Raw genomic sequence first — 15,809 nt, forward strand, 5'->3', positions numbered from 1 at the left:
CACACACATGAGTCACACACACACACACGGTCACACACACACACACACACACACACACACACGGTCACACACACACACACACCCCCACAAACACACACACACACACAGCCACACACACACACACACACACACACACACACACACACACACTCACACACACACACACACACACACACACACACTCACACACACACACACACACACTCACACACACACACAGTCACACACACACACACACAGTCACACACACACACACACAGTCACACACACACACACAGAGTCACACAGTCACACACACACACACAGAGTCACACACACACACACAGAGTCACACACACACACACACACACACACAGAGTCACACACACACACACACACACACACACACAGACACACACACACACACAGAGACACACACACACACACACAGAGTCACACACACACACAGAGTCACACACACACACCGTCACACACACACACACAGTCACACACACACACACAGTGCCGGTGCTCGGGATGGAACACCAAGCCCCCGTGAGGCAGCAGCACTACCCGCTGGGTTGGCGAGGGGGGGGGGGGGGTCACCTTGAGCCGTAGTCGGTGGTGGTGCTGTCATGGCCATGTGCCAGCAGCTCGTCCACCCTCACGCTTGACTTCTTCTTGCGAATCTTCTTCACTCTCCGCTTCGTCTTCTTAAACGTCACCTATTTGTTTGGGGAGGGGTGTGGAGGGGGGTAGAAGAGAGCAGCCTCAGCACAGCGGTGGGGGTGGTTACAAGTTACAGTTTACGTTATAGTCACTTGTGCCGAGGTACAGTGAACAGTGCGTGTGTCTATCTGTCTGTGGGTGGGTGTGTGCGCGCGTGACTGCCTGCCTGTCGCTGTGTGTGTGTCTGTCTGTGGGTGGGTAGATTCTGTGGGTGGGTAGATTCTATTGCTCGTCAGGCTCACCAACGAAGAAGGGTCTCGGCCCGAAACGCCCCCCTATTTCCTTCGCTCCATAGATGCTGCTGCACCCGCTGAGTTTCTCCGGCACTGTTGTCTAGGCTCGCCAATGCTATCTTGATTCACACATCCACAGCCTGGACTTGTTTATTATAACCATAAGTAACCATATAACAATCACAGCACGGAAACAGGCCATCTCGGCCCTTCTAGTCCATGCCCAACAATTATTCTCCCCTAGTCCCATCTACCTGCACTCAGACCATAACCCTCCATTCCTTTCCCATCCATATACCTATCCAATTGTCCATGAAAATGTTGGGCATCGATGCTTGTAACGTGTATGTGTGCGTGTGCGCGTATGCATGTGTGTGTGCATATGTATATGTGTGCGTATGCATGTGTGTGTGTGTGTAGGTATGTGTCGTATGTATGTGTGTGTGTGTATATATGTGCGCGTATGTATATGTGTGCGTCTGCACGTATGCATGTGTGTGTGTGTAGGTATGTGTGTGTATGTACGTGTGTGTGTATGTGTGTATATGTGCGCGTATGCATGCGCGCGTGTGTCTGTGTGTGCATGTGTGTGTGTGTAGGTATGTGCATGTGTGTGTAGGTATGTGCATGTGTGTGTAGGTATGTGCGTGTGTGTGTAGGCATGTGCGTGCGTGTGTGCGTGCGTGCGTGTGCGTGGGTGTGTGTGTGACAGTGTCTGTGTGTGGGTGACCAGTCCACGGAATACATGATTACAATCACAGCTTACAGATACATGATAAGGGAATAACGTTTAGTGCAAGGTGAAGCCAGCAAAGATAGTCCGATCAAAGATAGCCCGAGAGCCACGGATGAGGTCGATGGTAGTCCAGGACTGCTCTCTGGTTGCGGCAGAGTGGTTCAGTCGCCTGATAACAGCCGGGAAGAAACCAGTGTCGCCAACTTTCCCGTTCCCAAATAACAGACAAAAGGTCAAAAATACGGGACAAATTCCCGACGGCAATTCGTCGACCGACTGGGCCGTGGCTGGGTGAATGATGAGTTGGCCCCGGGTGCTGGACTGCACACAAGGCCCAGCCGGCTGGCCAGCTGAGGTGTTTTGGCCCGGGGGGGGGGGGGGAGGGGGACGGGGGACCGGCACTGGCGAGGCGCTGGAGCTGCACTCCACGGGCTGCGACTACGTCGGGACGGGTGAGGCGGGTTCCGACCGACCGAGAAGCAGCGGGGTCAAATACGGGACGGGCTGGGCGGGGGAGGAGGTCCCGACAAACCAATTCAGCCCAAAAATATGCGGGATGTCTGGCTAATACAGGACAGGTGGCGACCCTGGAAGAAAATATGAGCCGGGATCTGGAGTTGGATGGGGAGTGGTCCTCCCTCCCCACCCCCCGCCCCTGCCCCAGCCTACCATCTCCTCCTCGGTGTAGAACTCGGAGGCCACCCTCATCTGCGGCAGCTCCAGCGTCTGAGCCTGGTCTCTCAGCGACTGCCGTATCCGCTGCAGCTCCAGCTCCCACGAGCCGTCTGCCGAGCCCCCAGTCTGCAGACGGAACGACTTCTTCTTCTCCCCCTCGATCTCCTCGTCGTACTGGGCAAGGATCGACTTGTCCTTGAACTGCAACACGGGGGGGAAGGGGAAAGAAGTTTTTTTTCGTTTATGCTTCTTTAAAGCAACATCGATATTGGAGGTACTCGACTCAAAAAGGGAAGAGTAACTCAGCGGGAACGGGCAGCAAGACACACACCCCACCCCCCCCAACACCGAGAGCACACAAATAGGATCCAACCCAGACCACAGAACCGTGCAAGGACCATAGCCACCCCGCACACCTCACCACTCCCTAGACCCCCACGACAGCACATGTGCAGAAACACACAGCCCCCAGTAGGAGAGAGGGAGGGAGGGAGGGAGGGAGGGAGGGAGGGAGGGGAGGGAGGGGAGGGAGGGAGGGAGGGAGAGAGGGAGAGAGGGAGGGGGGGGGGGGGGGGGGAGGGGGGGGGAGAGAGGGGAAAGAGAGATAGTCCGGGAGATAGAAAGAGTGGGAGAGAGTGAGGGAGAGGGAAGAAATGGGGGGAGAGAGAGCGGGAGAGAGAGAGGGAGAGGAGGGAGAGGCATCAGAAGGGAGAGGGGGAGAGAGGGAGCGAGGAGGGGAGGTGGAGGGGGTGGAGGAAAGCAAAGGGGAGAAGGAGGGAGGCCTCAATATCGGAGTGAGGCAAAACTCGGAGCTTTCATAGAGAAAAGTTAGATAAGGCTGAAGAGAGGAGCGGAGTCAGAGGATGTGGAGAGAAGAAGAGGAGAGGGGGGGGAATTGATTGGGGAGGATCAGAAATTGAAAGGACAGTGAAGGATGGTGAGGTGGGAGAGGAGAGCCGGACGGCCAGAACAGCGCCGCCAACATACTCCAGTCTAAGGATGTGTCTTACAATTAACAGGTATCAGGGGAAGGACGGGAGAGAGCGGAGGGCACCAGGAGCTAGCTGGAGCCAGACACACCCAGCCCGCTCACATAGGATAAGCTGCCTGAGGGACCACAAAACCAGGTTCCAGAGAGGGGAGTCTCAGTGACGAGAGGAGAGGCGGGCGAGTCTTTCTCCATCTCTCCGCAAGGGAAATCTCCGCGGCAATACTCTCTCTGTGGACCCCTCATGTTGACCGTGCCAAGGATCTTATCCCTCTTCCAGGACTCCTGAGACACGAGGGAGAAACAGATGAGGACAAGAGAGAGGAGGAGAGAGGGGAGAGCGAATGAGAGGGGGGAGAAGGAGGGAGGGGGGGAGGGGGGGGGGGATGAGGGAGAAGGGGGAGGAGGGGAAGAGAGGAGAGAGGGAGAGGGAGGAGGGGGAGGAGGAGGGGAGGGGGGAGAGGGGGGGAGGGGGGGAAGGGGAGAGGGAGAGAGGGGAAGGGAGGAAGGAGAAGGGGGAGGGGAGGGAGAGGGGGGAGGGGGAGAGGGGAGGGGAGAGGGAGGGGGAGAGGGAAAGGGGGGGAGAGAGGGGGGAGGGAGCGAGAGGAGAGGGAGGGGGAGGGGGGAGAGGGGAGGGGGGAGGAAGGGAGGGAGGAGGGGAGGGGAGGGATGGGTGACCCTGAGGGGGAACAGGCTCGAAGAGGGAGGAGAGAGAGGGGAGAGGGGAGGAGAGAGAGAGGGGAGGAGGAGAGGAGAGGGAGGGGAGGAGGGGAGAGGGAGGGGGGGAGAGAGGAGAGAGAGGGGAGAGAGGAGGAGGGAGAGGAGAGGGGGAGGGGGGGAGGGAGGAAGAGGGGGGGCAGAGAGGGAGGGAGGGGAGAGAGAGGAGGAGAGGAGAAGAAAAGAGGAGAGGAGGGAGAGAGGAGAGAGAGAGGGAGAGGAGAAAAGAGGGGAGGAGAGAGGGGGAGAGGAGGAGACAGGGGAGGAGAGGGGAGAAGAGGGGAGAGGAGAGGAGAGGAGAGAGAGGGAGAGGGGGGAGGAGGGGAGGGGGGGGAGCGGGAGGGGGGGAGGAAGGGAGAGGAGGGGGGGGAGAGAGAGAGGAGGGGGAGAGGAGAGGAGAGAGAGGAGGGAGAGGGCGGGGAGGGAGGGAGAGAGAGAGGAGAGGGAGGGAGGGGGGAGGGCGAGGGAGGGGGGGAGAGGAGAGGGGGGAGGGGAGGGGAGGGGAGGAGAGGGGGGAGAGGAGGGGGGGAGAGAGAGGGGGGAGAGAGGAGAGAGAGGCTACGGGGAAAGGGGGGAGAGAGAGGAGAGAGAGGCTACGGGGAAAGGGGGGAGAGAGAGGAGAGAGAGGCTACGGGGAAAGGGGGGGGGGAGGAGGGGAGAGGGGGGGGGAGAGAGGGAGGGAGGAGGGGAGAGAGGGAGGGGGAGAGGAGAGGGGGAAGGGTGGGGGGGAGGGAGGAAGGAGGGAGGGGGGGAGGGGAGGGAAGGAGAGGGGAGAGAGAGAGGGGAGGGAGAGAGGAGTGGTAAGAGAAAGAGGGAGAGGAAAGGGGGAGGGAGAGAGAGGGAGAGGGGGGGGGAGAGAGAGGGAGGGAGAGGGGAGAGAGGGAGAGAGGGAGAGAGAGAGGGAGAGGAGGGGGGGTAGAGAGGGAGGGAGGGAAGAGAGGAGGAGGGGGGAGAGGAGGGGAAAGGGGGGGGAAAGAGAAAGTAAGTAAGCAAGTTTATTGGCCAAGTATTCACATACAAGGAATTTGCCTTGGTGCTCCGCCCACAAGTCACAACATGACGTACAGTGACAGTTACGAATGAAAACACTAAACATTAATAATAAAACATGAATGATAAAACACCATCGATCCAGCATGTGAACCTAGATCAAAGGGAGGCTACAGATATTTGGCTGTGGAGTAGAGCAACTGCTCGTGGATAAAAGCTGTGTTCTTTGTCTGGCTGTGGCAGCTTTGACAGTCCGGAGTTGCCTTCTAGAGGGAAGTGATTCAAAGAGTTTGTGGCCAGGGTGAGGAGGGGTCAGAGATGATTTTGCCCGCTCGCTTCCTGGCCCTTGCACAGTGCACAGTTCGTCAATGGAGGGAAGGTTGCAGCCAATAATCTTCTCTGCTGATCGGACGATTCGCTGCAGCCTCCGGGTGCCGTGCTTGGTGGCCGAGCCAAACCAGGCACGCGAGGGGAGGTGAATGATGCCGTCAGTATTAGGGTAGTCTAATTTAGTTCAGAGATGCGGAGCGGGAAGAGGCCCTTCGGCTCACGGGGATCCGTGCCGACCAGCGATCCCCGCACACTAACACCACTCTACACCCACTATAACCATATAACAATTACAGCACGGAAACAGGCCATCTCGGCCCTACAAGTCCTTGCCGAACAATTTTTTTTCCCCCTTAGTCCCACCTGCCTGCACTCATCCCATAACCCTCCATTCCCTTCTCATCCATATGCCTATCCAATTTATTTTTAAATGATACCAATGAACCTGCCTCCACCACTTCCACTGGAAGCTCATTCCACACCGCTACCACTCTCTGAGTAAAGAAGATCCCCCTCATATTACCCTTAAACTTCTGTCCCTTAATTCTGAAGTCATGTCCTCTTGTTTGAATCTTCCCTATTCTCAAAGGGAAAAGCTTGTCCGCTAGGGACAATTATTTTACATTTACACCAAGCCAATTAACCTCCAAACCTTTGGAGTGTGGGAGGAAACCGAAGATCTCGGAGAAATCCCACACAGGTCACGTGGAGAACGTGCAAACTCCGTTCCGGCAGTACGATCATGGCTGATCATCCAGAATCAGTACCCCGTTCCTGCTTCCTCCCCACATCCCTTGATTCCGTCATCCCTTATCCACATGCCTACTATGTTCTGGAGAAACTCAGCGGGTGCAGCAGCATCTGTGGAGCGAAGGAAATAGGCAACGTGTCGGCCCGAAACGTTGCCTATTTCCTTCGCTCCACAGATGCTGCTGCACCCGCTGAGTTTCTCCAGCTTTTTCCGATTCTCCAGCATCTGCAGTTCCTTCTTAAACACTGCCTACTATGTTCTGTTGTGCTGAAGCAAAGCAAGAATTTCATTGTACCTATACAGGGACACACACTGACAATAAACTCACTTGAACAATAAGAGATAACTCTGACTCTCTCCTGAATATTACTGTCTGTGCACCAGTCTCCCCACATTAACAGATGGCGACAGATGGCACAATGGGCTAAGTGTTCGGCTGGCGACCAGAAGGTAGCCGGTTCGAATCCCGCTTGGAGTGCATACTGTCGTTGTGTCCTTGGGCAAGACGCTTCACCCACCTTTGCCTGCGTGTGAATGTGTGTGTGAATGATTGGTGGGTGGTTGGAGGGGGCCGTAGGCGCAGATTAGCAGCCACGCTTCCGTCAGTCTGCCCCAGGGCAGCTGTGGCTACAGTAGTAGCTCACCACCACCGAGTGTGACTGGGGAGTGAATGAATAATGCGAGGTAAAGCGCCTTGAGTATCTAGAAAGGCTCTGTATAAATCCCATCCATTATTACAGGTCATAGCCTCAGAATTAAAGGACATTCTTTAAGGGAGTTAGATGTGGCCCTTGTGGCCAAGGGGATCAGGGGGTATGGAGAGAAGGCAGGTACGGGATACTGAGTTGGATGATCAGCCATGATCATATTGAATGGCGAATGGTGCAGGCTCGAAGGGCCGAATGGCCTACTCCTGCACTTAATTTTTATGTTTCTATGTTTCTATGTTAAACAAAGCCACGCATGGGCATCCTCCATATAGGGAATAGCACCCTGGAGACACCCATGGTCGGACTAAGAAGGAGAGCTTTAAACCATCCCTATTTCAGCACCAGCAGAGGGATAGCCACTACCTCCTCTGGCAGCTTGTTCCGTACACCCGCAACCCTTCGTGTGTGTGTGTGGGGGGGAGCCATGACCGAGGGGGGGTCTAAGAAAGGTGCAAGGCCTAATGCCACCATGCATTGCTGGACGTGTAATGGGATGAAGAGCTGATTCCCAGTGGTCTGCAGACACCCACCCGACTGTTCGCCCTCACCTGTTTCTCTGTGCGTAGCTCCTCTTCGATCAGGTTGCTGACGCCAAATTCCTCGTCCATTTCCTCCAGGAGTTTTGCCTGCAATCACATTCGGGGAGGGCTCAATATGACGGGAAAAAACATACCCCAGATAGTAACCCGCTTGTGTGTTAGTCGGGGCTGCAGCTCGCCGGCAAGAGCACAGGCGGCTTGTAGGTACGGGGGGGGCCGTGTTCAATCCCCGGCTTCACCAACTGGGCCATGGTGGATCTGTAGGACGGCACATCTGGCAACATCTGGCAGAGTCGCTGCCTCACAGAGCAAGAGACCTGGGTTTGATCCTGATCTTGGGTGTTGTGTGAGTGTATGTGTGTGTGCGTGTGTGTGTGTGTGTCTGTGCACGTGTGTTTGTTCGTGTGTGTGTGCGCAAATGTGTGTGTGTCTGTGCACGTGTGTTTGTTCGTGTGTGTGTGCGCAAATGTGTGTGTACGTGTGTGTGTATATGTGTGCGCGTGTGTGTATGTGAGTGTGTGTGTGTATGTGAGTGTGTGTGTGTATGTGTGTGCGTGTGTGTGTATGCGAGTGTGTGTGTATATGTGTGCATGTGTGTGTGTGTGTGTATGTGCGCATGCAAGTGTGTGTGCGTGTGCTTATGCTTGTGTGTGCGCGCGTGTACGTGTGTTGTGTGTGTGTATGTACGTGCGTGTGTGCGCATGCATGCGTGCACGTGTGTGCATGCAAGTGTGTGTGCGTATGCATGCGTGTGCGCACGTGTGTGTGTGTGTACGTGTGTGTGTGTACGTGTGGTGTGTGTACGTGTGTGTGTGTTTGTACGTGTGTGGGGGGAGAGGCAGCCACACACCGGGCGCCAGGCTTGCCCGTGGCCAGTCCCTGGAGCCAGCTGCGGCCACTCACCCTCTTCTCCGCCAACTCCTTCTCCTTCTGCAGCTTCCTGCTCTTCTCCACCCAGGCGACGGCATCGTCCAGCCAGGCATCATCGTCGGCCAGAGACTTCACCTTCCTCCAGAGGGGGAGAGAGGCAGGAGAGAGAGTCAAAGACCACAGCCCAGCCCTTACAGACCCGTCCCCACCAGTACTGTACCCCAGTGTTACACAAACAGACTTACAAACTTACGAAACTTACAAAATTCTTAAGGGGTTGGACAGGCTAGATGCAGGAAGATTGTTCCCGGTGTTGGGGAAGTCCGGAACAAGGGGCCACACAGTTTAAGGATAAGGGGGAAATCTTTTAGGACCGGGATGAGAAAAACATTTTTCACACAGAGAGTGGTGAATCTGTGAACATACAAACTCTGTGCAGGCAAAACATCAGGATTGAACCCAGGACTCTGGTGCTGTGAGGCAGCAACTCTACCACTGTGCTGCCCAATCTTTCCCCAAACACTGAAACCTAACATAGGGTTTGAAACCGGGGCCTTACCTTAATGCCATGTCCATAAAGACCAGATCCTGATAGAGTTGACAAAGATGTACAAAGCAGCTCCATTCTCTCAGCATATGGTGAGTCTCTGGAACTCACAGTGGTGAGTCTCTGGAACTCTCTGCCACAGAAGGTAGTTGAGGCCACACAGTTCATTGGCGATATTTAAGAGGGAGTTAGATGGGGCCCTTGTGGCTAAAGGGATCAGGGGGTATGGAGAGAAGGCAGGGACGGGACACTGAGTTGGATGATCAGCCATGACCATAGTGAATGGCGGTGCAGGCTCGAAGGGCCGAATGGCCTCTACTCCTGCACCTATTGTCTATGTTTTTATGTTTCTATGACCCGTCCCCACCGGTACTGTACCCCCCCCCCCCCCCCCCCCACCCACTCCTCTGTCACTACCTACCCCAGCTTTTGGTTCAGCAGTCGTTTCTCCTTCAAGGCAGTGAGCTTCACCCGAATATCCTCCTGCTCTTTGGAGAGGATGGGGTTGATGGCGGGGACCACCACCGGGTCCTCCTTGGTGCCAGCCTCGACTGTCGGGCGGAAGGAAGGAAGGAAGGTAGCGTTTAGACTTCAGATTCAGATTCAAATTCAGATTCAACTTTAATTGTCATTGTCAAATTGAGCGAATCTTTTATTGATATCCTTGGGTAGTGTTAATAATTCCCCACTATCTGATTTAATCTTTAGTATTGCATTCTCTTTTTCCCGTTTTTTCAACTGGCGTGCTAAGAGTTTGTGGGGTTTGTCCCCGAATTCAAAGTGTTCTTGTTTTGTAACTTGAAATAATGTTATAACTTTCTCTGACAATAATTTATTCAGCTTGAATTTCAATAATAGGATTTTATTATGTTTATCCATAGTTGGATCTTTAGCATTATCTGTATCTAATTGTTTTATTTGTTCTTCTAAATGTCTTTGTTCTTTCTTATTCTTTTTATTTTGATAAGCTTGAAATGAAATAATGACTCCTCTAATAAATGCTTTAAAGGATTCCCATAATTAATTGTTATTGTCAGTGTACAGTACAGAGACAGCGAACTTCGGAGACACGGCGCAGAAACAGGCCCTTCGAAAACCCATCGACACCAGTTCTACGCAATCCACGCTTCCCACCCCCCTCCGTGATGCCCAGCGGTCCCGGAAATCCCGTGCCCAGCGCGCAGATCCTTTCTATTACCAGCCGGGCGCGGACGTGACCTGCAGAGAGTAGTGCGTTCGGCCGAACGCACTATGGGAACTTCACTCACCCCCCTGCAGGAACTATACAACAGGAGGTGCAACTCCAGAGCAAACAAAATCATGAGAGACCTCTTCCACCCCTGCAACGGACTGTTCCAGCCGCTACGGTCAGGCAAACGCCTCCGTTGCCACGCAGTGAGAACGGAGAGGTTGAGAAGGAGTTTCTTCCCAGAGGCCATTCGGACTGTAAACGCCTTTCTCACCAGGGACTAACTGTACAGAACGTTTTTCCTTCTATTATTTATTATGTAAAATAATATGTGTGTTATGATTGTGTTTATAATTTGTTTGGTTGTTTTGTTGTTCCGCGAGCATTGCCACTTTCATTTCACTGCACATCTCGTATGTGTATGTGACAAATAAACTTGACTTGACTTGACCTAGGAAAAGGAGGTAAGCATCCGGCTCGGGCAGAGCCCACTTCCGCCTGGTGTCTCGACTCGCGGATGGCCCCGCTTGGCCAGGCCCAGGAGCAAACCCCGACCAGGACATCTTCAGCCCCCTCTACCCTCTCCCCTAGGCACAGGGGTGTCCACAGACGAGGGCGGTGGGTGTGAAGTACGGCCAGAAGGAGCGGCCCCTTTACAAATATTGGAACATGCGGTGTCGGAGATCGTCAGTTTCCTCCAACACGTCCAATGATGAACAGGATGAGAAGGAGTTTCTTCCCAGAGGCCATTCGGACTGTAAACTCCTATCTCTCCAGGGACTAACTTTACTGTTTTACATTTTACTATTGTGTGTGGTGTCTTTTTTAAATTGCTTTGAAATGTCAGGACTGTCTTATGAAGAAAGACGGGAGAGACATGGTTTATACCATATAGAAACTTACAAAATTCTTAAGGGGTTGGACAGGCTAGATGCAGGAAGATTGTTACCGATGTTAGGGAAGTCCAGGACAAGGGGTCACAGCTTAAGGAGAAAGGGGAAATCCTTTAAAACCGAGATGAGAAGAACTTTTTTCACGCAGAGAGTGGTGAATCTCTGGAACTCTCTGCCACAGAGGGTAGTTGAGGCCAGTTCATTGGCTATATTTAAGAGGGAGTTAGATGTGGCCCTTGTGGCTAAGGGGATCAGGGGGTATGGAGAGAAGGCAGGTACGGGATACTGGGTTGGATGATCAGCCATGATCATATTGAATGGCGGTGCAGGCTAGAAGGGCCGAATGGCCTACTCCTGCACCTAATTTCTATGTTTCTATGAAATCGGTGGAGGCCGGTTCTCTGGATACTTTCAAGAGAGAATTGGATAGAGCTCTTAAAGATAACGGAGTCAGGGGATATGGGGGAGAAGGCAGGAACGGGGTACTGAGTGGGGATGACCAGCCATAATCATATTGAATGGCGGTGCTGGCTCGAAGGGCCGAATGGCCTACTCCTGCACCTATTGTCTATTGTCCTGCTCTGAAGATATCTCCAGTCTCACTGAGTAGCCGAGGTGTCAAATTTCACCGGGCTGCTCCAGTGAATCCTCTCCCCCCGCAAAATACCTCAACGTGCGCCCCCCCCCCCTCCGTGAACGCCGCAACACCACCACGAAGACGAAAACGCAGACGGCGTCAAAGTTGAACTCACCCTTTTTGGATTCCTGCACTTCCAGGGGCTTGAGTCCGAGCTTGGCTCGCAGCTTACTGCAAGGGAAACACAGGACACAGTTAGGCAAGAATCCACCCACGGCTCGGCCAAGTCAGTGGATATTTGTGTGGCAGAGATAGATAGATAGATTGTTGATTAGTGCGGGTGTCAGGGGTTATGGGGAGAATAGGGTTGAGATGGAGAGATAGATCAGCCACGATTGAATGGCGGAGTAGACTCGATGGGCCGAATGGCATAACTTCAGCTCCTATCACTTATGACGAGTGAGAGTGATCGCGAGTGAGAGTGAGAGCGAACGCGAGTGTGAACGAGTGAGAGTGAGAGTGAATGCGAGTGACAGTGAACACGAGTGAGAGTGAACGAGAGTGAGTGGGAACGCGAGTGAGATTGCGGACGAGTGAGAGTGAATGAGTGAGATTGAGGGCGAGTGAGATTGAGGGCGAGTGAGTTTGAACGCGAGTGAGTGTGAACGCGAGTGAGTGTGAACGCGGGTGAGTGTGAACGCGAGTGAGATTGCGGACGAGTGAGAGTAAATGAGTGAGTGTGAACGAGAGTGAGATTGAGGGCGAGTGAGATTGAGGGCGTGTGAGTGTGAACGCGAGTGGAACGAGAGTGAGTGAACGCGAGTGAGTGAGTGAGAGTGAATGAGTGAGTGTGACGCGAGTGAGTGTGAACGCAGTGAGTGTGAGGTGAACGAGGTGTGAGTGTGAACGCGAGTGAGTGTGAACGCGAGTGAGTGTGAACGCGAGTGAGTGTGAACGCGAGTGAGTGTGAACGCGAGTGAGTGTGAACGCGAGTGAGTGTGAACGCGAGCGAGTGTGAACGCGAGTGAGATTGCGGACGAGTGAGAGTGAATGAGTGAGTGTGAACGAGAGACAGTGAACACGAGTGAGTGTGAACGGAACTGCCAACAGCTCCAAGCAAGCCAGCACGGAGATGTGACGATCCAGAACTCACTTCGTCTCTTCGATAGACAGAGAGGCGTTGCCACCCGCTGACTTCGGTGTGATGGCTGAAAGGGAAAGACATGGATGAGGCGGAGGAAGAGGGCAAAACGTTGGTCGATACACTCACTCACAAATGAGCACACACATCATCCACTCACAGTCCATTCCCATGGCTCTGAACCTGCAAGAAAGTGACCATGCAGGTACAGCAGGCAGAGAAGAAAGCGAATGGCATGTTGGCCTTCATAACAAGAGGAGTCGAGTATAGGAGCAAAGAGGTCCTTCTGCAGTTGTACAGGGCCCTAGTGAGACCACACCTGGAGTATTGTGTGCAGTTTTTGGTCCCCTAATTTGAGGAAGGCCATTCTTGCTATTGAGGGAGCCCAGCGTAGGTTCACCAGGTTAATTCCCGGAATGGCGGGACTATCATATGCTGAGAGAATGGAGCGGCTGGGCTTGTATACTCTGGAGTTTAGAAGGTAGACAAAAATGTTGGAGAAACTCAGCGGGTAAGGCAGCATCTATGGAGCAAAGGAAATAGGCAACGTTTCGGGTCGATACCCTTCTTCCCTTCTTCCGACTGGAGTTAACAAGGATGAGAGGGTATCTTATTGAAACATATAAGATTATTAAGGGTTTGTCCCGCTGAGTCACTCCAGCATTTTGTGTCTGTCTTGGGAGTAAACCAGCATCTGCAGTTCCTTCTGACATACATCAATGTTCCACCTTGTGACCCTTATTGTATGTGGATGATCAGCCATGATCATATTGAAGGGCGGTGCTAGCTCGAAGGGCCGAATGGCCTACTCCTCCACCTATTTTTCTGCTTTTCCTTCGCTCTATCACAACCACTCATCTCCCTCCCCCATCCACCCCAGATTTCCCTTTTCCCCGTCCCTCTCTGCTCCCGCCTCCCCCTCCCTCAACCCCTTAATCCCTGATTCCCCCTCCCCTTTCTCCCAATTCATCCCTCCCCTCTCCATCCTTCCTTCCCTCCCTCATCCATTCCACCCCTCCCCTCCTCACCACACATCCTTACTCCTCCCCCCATCCCCTCACCTCCCCCCCCCATCCTCACCTCACCCTTCCCTCATTCCTCCCTCCATCCCTTCACCACACACCCCTCACTCCTTCCATCCCTCACACCCTACCCCCCTCACTCATTCCCCCTCCCCCTCCTACCCCCCCTCCCACTCCCTCCATTCCCCCTCCCCTCATCTCCCCCGTCACCATCACTCCTCCCCCCTTCCCATCCCTTCATCCCCCCTCCCACTCCCCACCCATATATCCCCCCTCCCCTCCCATCACCTCTCCCCCAGATTGTCTCCCCCTCATCATTCATCCCCCTTCACATCACCTCATACTCCTCCCCCCCCCCCCCCACCCATATCCCCCCTCCCCCTCACATCACCCTCACCTCCCTCCCAGATTGTCTCCTCCATCCACCCCTCCACTCATACCATCCCCTCCCAGACTGTCCCCCATCACCTCATACCATCCCCCTCATCTCCTCCCCTCCCCCCCCCCCTCCCAGACTTGTCTCCCCCCTCCCCCTCCCGATTGTCATCACACTCCCCCCTCCCCAAGATTGTCTCCCCCCCCTCCCCTCCCAGACTGTCTCCCCCTCCCTTCTCCCTCCAGCATCCCCCCCCTCCTCCACTCATACCATCCACCCCCCTCCTCCCCCCCGCTCCCAGATGTCTCCCCCCCTCCCCACCTCCTCACTCCCCACTCACATCACCTCCCCCTCTCCTCCTCCCCACACTGTCTCCCCCCCCCTCCTCGTCCCAGACTGTCGGTCTCCCCCCATCCCCCCCTCTCCTCACATCCCCCGTCCCCCCCACATCCCCTCCCTCCCATCCCCCCCCACACACCCCCCCCCATCCCCACATCACCCCTCCCCCCACTCCCCCCCCCCCTCACCGCTGTGCTCGGCCTTGTCCCTGCGGCCCCGCCTCTCGGTGCCGATGCCGGGCCCGGGCCGCGTCTCCCTGTCCCGCCGCCTCCTCCCCTCGCGGCTGCCCGCGCGCTCCCGCCGCTCCTTGTGTTTGTGCTTCTTGTGTCTGGCCGCCGCCGCCTCGTCGCCTCCTCCTCCTCCTCCTCCTCCGCCGCCGCCGCCGCGCTCGCGGTGCTTCTTGCTCGACCCCATGGCGCGCAGGGGAACCGGGACCGACCGGACCGGACCGACCTGAGAACCGCCGCCGTCAACAGCCGCCTTCACCTCCCTCCCCTTCACCGTCACTTCCGCCAGCAACCAAGATGGCCGCCCATTATAACCAATGGATCTTACATTCACATCCTCACGTCACTTCCGCCAGCAACCAAGATGGCATCGCCCAAAGATTATAACCAATGGATCTTACACGTTCCCATCCTCCCGTCACTTCCGCCAGCAACCAAGATGGCCGCCCATTATAACCAATGGATCTTACACGTTCCCATTCGTCCGTCACTTCCGCCAGCAACCAAGATGGCCGCCCATTATAACCTATGGATCTTACGTTCACATCCGCCCCGTCACTTCCGCCAGCAACCAAGATGGCCTCCCATTATAACCTATGGATCTTACGTTCACATCCGCCCCGTCACTTCCGCCAGCAACCAAGATGGCCTCCCATTATAACCTATGGATCTTACGTTCCCATCCGCCCCGTCACTTCCGCCAGCAACCAAGATGGCCGCCCATTATAACCTATGGATCTTACGTTCACATCCGCCCGTCACTTCCGCCAGCAACCAAGATGGCCTCCCATTATAACCAATGGATCTTACACGTCCCCCATCCGCCCGTCACTTCCGCCAGCAACCAAGATGGCCGCCCATTATAACCTATGGATCTTACGTTCACATCCGCCCGTCACTTCCGCCAGCAATCAAGATGGCCGCCCATTATAACCTGTTATTCTCTTATTTGCACTTCATCAGTTTATTTATTCATGTGTGTGTATATATTTATATCATGGTATATGGACACACTGATCTGTTTTGTAGTAATATGCCTACTATGTTCTGTTGTGCTGAAGCAAAGCAAGAATTTCATTGTCCTATAGGGTGATTTCACTAAAAAGTAAGGCATTATTGACTTACTTTTGATGAAATTCAGCGAGCAAACGCGATAATTCCCGATATTTTGGACCTTTAAATATCCACGGCAAATGTCGGCTGTTCACTTCCGCTGGATTGGCACCTTCAGCTCCCTCTTTAATTTACCTT

The 15,809-nt window shown here is 54.4% G+C and overlaps 1 protein-coding gene across 1 annotated transcript; it reads right to left on the reverse strand.

Moving 5' to 3' along the window:
* Positions 1-585: 585 nt before the first annotated feature.
* Positions 586-14,819, reverse strand: LOC129715565 (U4/U6.U5 tri-snRNP-associated protein 1-like; the record flags this gene model as incomplete). Its single annotated transcript, XM_055665437.1, has 8 exons — positions 14,520-14,819; positions 12,607-12,661; positions 11,629-11,684; positions 9,216-9,345; positions 8,281-8,386; positions 7,387-7,464; positions 2,347-2,634; positions 586-704 (listed from the first exon to the last, which is right to left on the reverse strand). Coding segments are annotated over exons 1-8 (1,058 nt in total), but the record flags the coding sequence as incomplete, so codon positions are not given.
* Positions 14,820-15,809: the final 990 nt, after the last annotated feature.

This window comes from Leucoraja erinacea, unplaced genomic scaffold (assembly GCF_028641065.1).
Source record: "Leucoraja erinacea ecotype New England unplaced genomic scaffold, Leri_hhj_1 Leri_1256S, whole genome shotgun sequence".
Taxonomy (NCBI): domain Eukaryota; kingdom Metazoa; phylum Chordata; class Chondrichthyes; order Rajiformes; family Rajidae; genus Leucoraja; species Leucoraja erinaceus.